A 9,942-nucleotide genomic window follows, 5' to 3' on the forward strand; every position below is an offset into this window, starting at 1 on the left:
ATCCGCCGGCACTCAGGTCACAGCACGAAGCCGCCGGGCGCCGGCCACGCCATTGCCACCAGTTGACCTGCAAAGTGAAAACTGCGGCAGTACTTTCTGGGGATTGCACTTGGCTAGCCGTCGAAGGCGATCTATCAGACTATCACTGTCTAGGCAACTTCCATGCCCATGAAACTACATATTTTTCTCCCCAATTAATGACAGAACCCAAAAAAAGAAGAAAAGAACATATCGTATCTCTACATCGATCCACACGTCCGCCCAAGCTTAGATCACCAACTGAAACTCGTAATGGATGAAGGGCTTGTTCAGAACTTTAGATCTGCAAACATGGATATATCAGCCTGAACTTCAGTTCGTTCCCTTGTTAAATGGACTCGAACCTGACGACGGAGCACAGCGGCTCTTTTGCTCTGACAACACTAAATCATGCTGTGCTACTGTTGTGGGTAGTACAGCAAAGCTCTCAAATGCGCGTGCGGCAATTGAAAACGACTAACACAAGGCAAGCAACGACCCTGCAGAGCACTAGACTTGTCACTTGTCAGATATATGCAACGCGGACCAAGGTTCTTCAGCCAGAACTTCGTGCTGAAAATTTTCCGCCGGCGATTATCGTTTCGCCCAAAGCGCTGGCGCGACAAATTGTCAACGACACAGCGCCCCGTCCAAGCTCTCTGGTCTTCTGCACGAAAGCCCATCCATAAATTAGTTACCCTGAAGACTCAGGAGCCTCCAGTTTACAGTGCCTAACCAAGGGCACCATGCTGCCACCTCTGCATATCATATAATTTCACCTCAGTTGGTCTCTGCTTTCCACACAGCGAGGAGGCGTTGACATTTTTTGTAATCAACAAAGCAGGGCACGATCACGATCACCCGGTTCCAGCCTTCCCATTAGAAAAGAAGACACCACCATACTACCACCAATCTACCATAGCCTTACCTTACACAAGACTAGCCCACAAACGCTTCAGTGAAACAAAAGCTAATTACACGAGGATATCGGCACCGCCGTATATCCCCCCACCAAAACGCCACCAGGCTAGCATCAGCATGAAACTACAGACTACTCATCCAAATCCACAGATTGCAAGTTCTGGAAAACACCTTACAAGCAGGTCACCGTGGCACCCTCGAACTCCCTCTCGACGACCTTGTCGTCTCTTCATCTAGTCTCGGTATCTCCTGGAAAGCTTCTAGGGAACTGGCAGCAAAGCTCTCCAGAGCCTGAAGCAGCAGCCTCAGGTTCACGTGCACGCTGCTACCGTCGATACAATGCGCCTCGTACGTTCGTATCGTCGGGCACCGCTGAAAGCCCTGCTGCTGGCCCGGCACCAAGGCCAGCTTCCTGTTCAACTCGTCACCTTCCTTGTTGATCTCCAGCGCCTTCTTCTCCAACATCTTCATCCACTTGTCCCTCTCTCGAACCGCGACGATCCTTTCGCTTTGATCCAGGTTTTGCTGCTCCCAAAGATGGCGCACGCTCGAGACAAGGGCCTGCATTGCGTTGACCACATCCTTCTCCGAGATCCTGTCCATGGCTTGAGACCATTTGTTGCAGATGACGAAAATCACCGGAGCGCCTATCCTCCCGGGCGAGTAGGTGGGTGCCTCTTGAGGTTCGTAGTTGAGGCAGAGTGCTAGCCATCCATTGAGTGACTTTACGAAGTTCCTGTGCGCGCTCACCCAGGAGGAAAAGTTGATGATCCATTTAATCAGTTCTAGCTCCAGTTCCATTGCTAAACCAGGGCTGTTGTTTCCACCTGATGTGACCGAAGCCAGGTTTTTGGCTTCTGATATCACTTGAAGTTGAATCTGATAGGAGTGTAGCTTGTCTTGCCACATTTTTGCAAACCTGAAAAGAGGTGATCAGTTTGTTAGAATCAGCTTGCACCTAATGAGAAATAGATACAGCTTCAGAGAGAACGTATGTCAGAAGAGCAATCGGAATTTTTATCTTCGGCGCGTAACATGTTTTCACAATGAAATACAGATTATGCAAGAGTAAGACAGACTCCTGGAACAATCCTAGATGTAAATGTATGATTTCATCGTTAGATTCAAATGTGTGCTCCATTCATATGATATGGCAGTGCATAAGATGAAATTAACAGTTCATATCTTATGACTGGCCGACCGAAAAGAACATTTTGCAGCAAGAAATCAGAAAACACAATGAGAAAATTAGAGCAATTATCCTACAGTTTAAAAGGAGACGTACCCTTGGATCAAGGTGTTAACTTGTGGCACTAGTTCCTCATCCCTTACTTTGTTAATTTTTCTTGAAACCTTGGCAATGACACGAACAGCTATCCTTATCTTTGTTGACAGCTTCCTGAGCAAATTTCGAGTTGCGTCAACCTTATGAGCTTCAGCACCCCTTTGATCTAGAAGCTTTAGTCTCTTAGAGTTCTTGGCAAGGCGTAAACGCATTTTCTCTTCAGCCTACAAGAGAAGTGCCACACAAAGGAGAAATACTGTCAAGTAGGATACATATAGACATGATCTATTGAACCAGTAGTTCTAGTTAGAAGCATATGGGACACTAATCCTTTAAAAAAAGGATATGGGACACTACCCTAATCAATGGTACAAAAGTAGTTCCAATAAAGTGGCAGATCCAGTCAGAAAAAAGTTGATTGCGTCATTTTGATACGATGACCTTGTTAACAAAGTTGGAAGCTATAGTAAATTCTTACCTAGCTTACAAAATAGAAGGAAAAAAATAAGAACAGCCAGCTTAGCATACCTAATCCTTTTTTAGCAACCAGGGTGAAAACCAGTAGACCTAATCTCAATTGTTCAAGCAACCGCACCATGTTTTCTTGCAAGTTCTTCTATATCCAGCCATTAGGCTTTGAGAAAGATACTTTCCATAGTGGATCTTTATCTAATTGATCATTGATTTATGGCAAATTTTAGCATGGTCCCTCTTACCTCCTCTTTTTACATGTGAGGTAAGAAGGTAAGAGTTAATCAGGCCATTAATTAATGAGATCAATGGCTCAGATCTATTTTATACTCTTACCTCTCATGTGAAAAGCGGGGGTAAGAGGGACCATATTAAAACTGCTCTTGATTTATTATCATGCCAAGACCACCTGGACTCCTAAAGTGCACACAAAAATGGTAACATGCTACTCGAGTACCAGAACCAACCAACCAGTTATAAATAGCAACAAGTGAAAATAGTAATGTTTTGCCTTTAATTAGTGGGTGCTGAAAAATTGCAAGACTTTTGCTTGACATGAATCTCCCCACAGAAAAGATTAAGTTTCCCTAGTAGGGGCAGGGTGCCCACTCCATTATTCAGCTCAAGATGCTTTTATTCAAACAAAAAGGCCATTGGACTAAATTAAAAAGCTACCTAAAGATCCAGAAGACCACACCTAGGAAAGGTTGATTCAGATTAAGGTGAGGTAACATGCCGGAGGACCCAGATGACACTGTTTTCAGCGACAGAATTGTAACCTGGCATAGATTACCTTCTGTTATATTCACAAGCATTCTTACTCAAATTCCCTTGCACATTTCATGAAGAACTAAAATCACAGCTCAAGATCGGAGACCATTTCTACTCATAGAAAGGTGCTTAACGGAAATATGAGTTTACCTTGACCTCGCCATACAGCTTCCTCTCCCAAAAGTACAGCTTCTCTAGTGTCAAGGATAAGCTCCACGAGCCCACCACCTTGCCTTCTTCCCCAATCACCATGCCCAACATGTCCTCGTCTTTGCACCCCAGATGCGCCACAGAGATTGCGGACATCATCCGTGATGAAGCAGCTTCAAACAATGAAACAGTGAGTCAGATCATTCAGATATGTTGAGATGAAAATGAATCAGATCATTCAGACTCTCTGAACTAGTAGCTCACCGTGGTAGACCGAGTTGCGTCCTTGGTAGCTCGGCCTCCCGACCTCGAGCAGCGGCGCGAGCTCCCTTGCTGCCTCCGCCACCCGGACAAGCTGCGTCTTAACGGCGGTGGCGGCGTCCATCGCATTGCCGACGACCCTCTGCGCCGGCGGCTCTCGTGTCAGCGGGGCCACATTGCGGTATGCTGGTCGCCTGCGTTGTACATTCCTCCGGTTGTCGACCTCCGGGATGGTATTGACAGGACCGAACGAGCCGCGATGGCTGCGGCCGGTTCCAACCGTGGAGTACTCGCTCGCCATCTCCTTCACGACCACTGTTTCCTCGTCGTCCTCCTCCAGCTCCGGAATGCCCTCCTCCTCCCGCACCTCCCGCGAGCTGCGGCTCGGCGTGTACGCGGCGGCTGCGGCAGCCGCGGTGGTGGTGGGGTTGTAGTAGTAGCCGTCGTACGAGTCGTCGTAGTTCTCGAACACATTTAGGAAGTCCCACGACGAGCTCTCCCTGGGCGGCGGAAGTGGAGCCGGAGCCGGAGCCGCTGCCCTCTGCGGCGGCGGTGGCGGCGGCGCTGCCGCGGCCGGCTCACCGCCGTAGGCGTAATACTGCGGGTAGCCGCCGCCAGCAGTTGCCGCATCGAAATCCCCGTAGCGCGCGCGCTCCGACACCGGCGGGCGCTGCGCGACGGCGACCGACGCCGGGGGCGGGCGGCTGCGCGCGTAGTAGAACTGCATCGTGCTCTGCGGCGGCGCCGGGTAGGCGAACGCTGGCTCGGGCGCGTACCCGTAGTAACTCGGCTGCGGGAGCAGCTGCTCGGGGACGCGGCGGGGAGGCGATCCGGGCGGGGAGGAGGCCGAGTCGGATCCGGAGGACGACGTGGGCTCGAAGTCGACATGCGAGGAATGACGGCGGTCCGGGAGCGGCATACCGCCACGACGGCCGCCGCCCTTGCGGTCCTCAGGCAGCGAGAGCCGCGGCGGCTCGGCCTGGAGCCGGAGGAGGAGGTGCAGAGGCGCGGCGAGCGCCTCGTAGGATCCGGCGAGGGCGGCGTGCGCGTCGGCGAGCGCGTAGCGGTGGCGCACGGCGGCGGCGATGAGGTCGGCGCGGCCGCGGCAGAGCGCCACCGCCTCCTGGCTGTCCAGCTTGGAGCCCTTGCACCCCATCGCGCGCGCGCGGGGCGGGCCGCTCCAGCCCAGAGGAGAAACAAAAAGGAGCTCGAGCCGATCGTAGTGTACCCACCTACTGCTCGCCCCGCATTATGGCGTTCGGTGCGGTTGGCGCGAGGACGCCGTCGCGCGAAATGCGGCCGAGCGACAATGGCGACGTGGGGACAAGCAGAAGGGCAGTGAGTAGGGGAGCTGGGCTGGGCTGAGCTGAGCTCGGCTGAGGAGGCAGAGAGGGGGTTGGGGGAAGGCGACGCAGGGAAGGTCTCCGCGGAGGGGCAGCAGGGAAGAGAAGGATCTTCTTTTTTATCGTTTACACTTTTCTTTTGCGGGCCTTGTCGTTTGTCCCGTGGGGGCGCGGGCGTGGACGGAAGTGGAATCAGCAGAGGGGAGAGCCCATGGCGGCCAGTGCGGGGAATGTGAGGATCCGGTGACCATTGGATGGACGGACCGGATTGCGCGGCAGCGAGGGATGGGAGGGACGGGAGGGGAGGGGACCCCTTCCTTTGTCAAAGGGCAAGGGAGCGAGTGACGGAGAGTGGTGGCGGCCTCGGATCCCTAATCTTCCCGGCGTTGGGTTAACTTGGGTTTGGGGGCATACGGTTTTGTTGGCGCGGTGCATTGACGGACGCCTGTACTGCCTGGCCTCCGTGGATCTACTACCAGGTGTGAGGTTTGCTGGGTCGTGCCGGTTGGCCGGGGTGCAGCGCCGCTGTAGACTGCCTGCCGCTGCTCTGCTCTGTGCTGCCTCCATCCGGCGCTTGCAAACACAAGACCAACATTTGGCTGCTGCTGCTACGTAGTACAGTTTTGGCAGGAAGCATGCGCTATGATCTGTGACCGGTTAAGCTTTGAGGCACTCAAGGGTGAGATGCTTATCTACGAGTGCAGCTTGGATACGCTCGTCCCAACCGGAACCGGGTCCTTTAACATTGAGAAGAAAAGTTAGGGTACCCTAACTTTTCTTCTTTCTATTCATATGATTAAGGCTAAAATGACTCAAATTAATTTGTAAATTGATAATGTACTGTATACATTTATAGTAATTCCAGACAATTAAGTTGATGGTGAAATAAAATTGATTTTAAATTATTTACATATACAGTAAATATCAACAGTAAAAACCTGCTAACTACCTACTAACCTTCTTCAACTTCCCTTCTTTATTTTACACCGCAAAAAAAAACCTTCTTCAACTTCCCTTCTTTATTTTACACTAATCTAGTACTGTAGCTCTGTGATTCCGTCCCAACGGAGGAGCATTGAATTTGGGACGGGAAGTAACGCCACGGGTCATATCGCCGAATTAGTACAGTGGAGGAGAGTAGCTTCGAGCTGGTGGTAGTAAATTCATGACTTGTTACGTCAAACATTGCGTTTGACGTGCACATAAGGTCATAAGCTACTCTAGGGAGCTGCGGTGATGGCCTAGTGTACCGTACATAAATGACGCCTTTACATGGACGGCTGCAACAGTGGACATATGCTACCAGCTTTTGGGGAGCTGCGTTTTCTTTTTCTCGACAAGGCATGAATTTACTGACAAAAAATGAAGTATCGAAACGATTTTTTTTGGGTGAACTTTGTATTACTCAAGTGGTAAAGCCACGGTTCGTATTACAGAGATCTATAACCTCTCACAAGCCAGAGTTAAGTCAAACGACGGTTCTACTTTCAGTTCTATAACCTCTCACAAGCTTATTTACTTTTCCGTTGCTATTTCTATCATCACTACAAAATACCAAAAACACTACTTTTACTATTATTACCTTTTGTTATCGTTACCACTACTATCATATTACTTTCCTACTAAATACTTTGCTGCAGATATTAAGTTTTCAGGTGTGGTTGAATTGACAACTCAGCTGCTTATACTTGAGAGTATTCTTTGGCTCCCCTTGTTTCGAATCAATAAATTTGGGTTGAATACTTTACCCTCGAAAACTGTTGCGACCCCCTATACTTGTGGGTTATCAAGACTATTTTCTGGCGCCGTTGCCAGGGAGCATAGCTCTATTCTTTGAATCATTTGGGATTTATATCTGCTTATCATTATGAAGAACTTGAAAGATCCAAGAACCAAGATCTATCCCTCAACTATGAGGGGAGGTAAGGAACTGCCATCTAGCTCTGCACTTGATTCACCTTCTATTTTGAGTAAGTTTGCGACACCTAAAACTGCTTCTGCTATTCGTTCTAATATGTCGCATGTTATTGATGATGCCACTTCTGCTACACATGATACTTATGATGAAACTACTTCTATGCTTGATACTACTGTGCCACTTGGTGAAAATATTGAATCTGATAATACTGATGAAAGTGATGATGAAGAATCACTTATTATTACTGAGGGTTATATTTTTGAGCAAGAAGCTTCCTTAGCTATTTTTGCTTGCAAAGATAGATACGAACTTAAGAGGTTATTAGCTAAATGGAACAAGCAATCTCTAAATGCTAGAATGAAACCTGACCCTGCTTTTGCTACTTCACCTATTTGTGTTACCGATAAGGATTATGAATTCTCTATCGATCCTGGTATAATTACTTTGGTTGAATCTAATCCTTTTCATGGTGATGAATCTGAAACTGTTGTGGCACATCTTACTAAATTAAATGATATTGCCACCCTGTTCACTAATGACGAGAGAACTCGCTACTTTTATATCCTTAAAATATTTCTGTTCTCCTTAAAGGGTGATGCTAAGATATGGTTTAATTCTCTTGATCCTGGTTGTGTGCGTAGTCCCCAGGATATGATTTATTACTTCTCTGCTAAATATTTCCCTGCTCATAAGAAACAAGCTGCTTTAAGGGATATATATAATTTTGTGCAAATTAAAGAAGAGAGTCTCCCACAAGCTTGGGGGAGGCTTCTCTAATTACTTAATGCTTTGCCTGATCTCCTCTTAAGAAAAATGAAATACTTGATATCTTTTATAATGGACTAACCGATGCCTCCAGAGATTACCTGGATAGTTGTGCTCGTTCTGTTTTCAGGGAAAGAACACCAGATGAAGCTGAAATTCTATTGAATAATATGTTGACAAATGAAAATAATTGGATACCTCCAGAGCCAATTCCCGAGCCTATTCCTAAACCAACTCCGAAGAAAAGGGGTATTCTATTTCTCAGTCCTGAAGATATGCAAGAGGCAAAGAAATCTATGAAAGAAAAAGGTATTAAAGCTGAAGATGTTAAGAATTTACCTCCTATTGAAGAAATACATGGTCTTAATTTACCGCATATTGAGGAAACATATGATCTTAATCCTTTACCTATTGAAGAAACTCCTGGTCTTGATAACCTGACACAGGTAGTAAAGGTAAATTCTCTCTATAGATATGATAAAGCTGAAATCCCATATACTAAGTTTGCTAGCCCATGCTTAGATGAGTTTTACAAATTTATGGATAAGCAAGAAGACTTTAATGCTTATTTTGGTAGACAATTGAAATATAATTCAAATATGCTTGAACACTTGGGTGATTATATGGCTAATGTCGAAGGTGAACTTAAACTTATTAGTAAACATGCTTCTATGGTTACCACTCAAGTAGACAACAAGTACTTAAAGCTCAAAATGATTTTCTCAATGAATTAAATAGTAAGGATAATGATAATGTTGTTAGAGTGGCTACTAGAACTGGTAGAATGACTCAGGAACCTTTGTATCCTGAAGGCCACCCTAAGAGAATTGAGCAAGATTCTCAGAGAAATAATATAGATGCACCTAGTCCCTCTAAAAGGAAGAAAAAGAAAAATGATAGGACTTTGCATGCGTCTGGTGAACCTGTTATTGAACCACCTAAGAATCCAAATGATATTTCTATTTCTGATGCTGAAACTCAAGCTGGTAATGAACCTGAAACTAGTAATAATGTTAATGATGATGCTCAACCTAGTAATGATAATGATGTAGAAATTGAACCTGCTGTTGATCTTGATAACCCACAATCAAGGAATCAACGTTATGATAAGAAAGACTTTGTTGCTAGGAAACATGGTAAAGAAAGAGAACCATGGGTTTCGAAACTCATGCCTTTTCCTCCCAAACCATCCAAGAAAAAGGATGATGAGGATTTTGAGCTCTTTGCTGAAATGATTAGACCTATCCTTTTGCGTATGCGATTAACTGATATGCTCAAAATGAATCCTTATGCTAAGTATATGAAAGATATTGTCACAAATAAGAGAAAGATACCGGAAGCTGAAATTTCCACCATGCTTGCTAATTATACTTTTAAGGGTGGAATACCAAAGAAACTTGGAGATCCCGTTGTACCAACTATACCATGCTCTATTAAAAGAAACTATGTTAAAACTGCTTTATGTGATCTTGGAGCCGGTGTTAGTGTTATGCCTCTCTCTTTATATTGTAGACTTGATTTGAATAAGTTGACACCTACTGAAATATCTTTGCAAATGGCTGATAAATCAACTGCTATACCTGTCGGTATTTGTGAGGATGTGTCTGTTGTAGTTGCAAACGTTACTATTTTAACGGACTTTGTTATTCTTGATATTTTCGAGGACGATAGTATGTCTATTATTCTTGGAAGATCCTTTTTGAATACTGCAGGGGCTGTTATTGATTGCACTAAAGGCAATGTCACTTTTCATGTTAATGGTAATGAGCATACGGTACACTTTCCGAGGAAACAACCTCAAGTTCATAGTAGCAACTCTATTGGAAAAAGTTCATCGATTATATTTGGAGGTTTTGAATTTCCTCTTCCTACTGTCAAGAAGAAATACGATATTCTTATTATTGGGGATGTGCATATCCCTGTTGAGCTAACATAGTGTTATTAGAAATTTCTCCGGTTCCATGTTATTCAGAATGAGTTCGTTAACAAGACTTGATCAACCTTGTTAGTGGATTCCTTTTGATGAGCATGAGATGGAT

At 46.0% G+C, this 9,942-nt stretch overlaps 1 protein-coding gene across 1 annotated transcript; it reads right to left on the reverse strand.

The window, feature by feature from the left end:
* Nucleotides 1-863: 863 nt before the first annotated feature.
* On the reverse strand, nt 864-5,402 carry LOC119356076 (protein ALTERED PHOSPHATE STARVATION RESPONSE 1-like). The gene is made up of 4 exons (XM_037622976.1): nt 3,881-5,402; nt 3,617-3,789; nt 2,225-2,448; nt 864-1,858 (listed from the first exon to the last, which is right to left on the reverse strand). The coding sequence occupies exons 1-4, from the start codon at nt 5,031-5,033 to the stop codon at nt 1,123-1,125; spliced, it is 2,286 nt and encodes a 761-aa protein (XP_037478873.1). The 5' UTR covers nt 5,034-5,402; the 3' UTR covers nt 864-1,122.
* Nucleotides 5,403-9,942: the final 4,540 nt, after the last annotated feature.

The sequence above is a fragment of the Triticum dicoccoides genome, chromosome 2A, assembly GCF_002162155.2.
Source record: "Triticum dicoccoides isolate Atlit2015 ecotype Zavitan chromosome 2A, WEW_v2.0, whole genome shotgun sequence".
In the NCBI taxonomy this organism is placed as follows: domain Eukaryota; kingdom Viridiplantae; phylum Streptophyta; class Magnoliopsida; order Poales; family Poaceae; genus Triticum; species Triticum dicoccoides.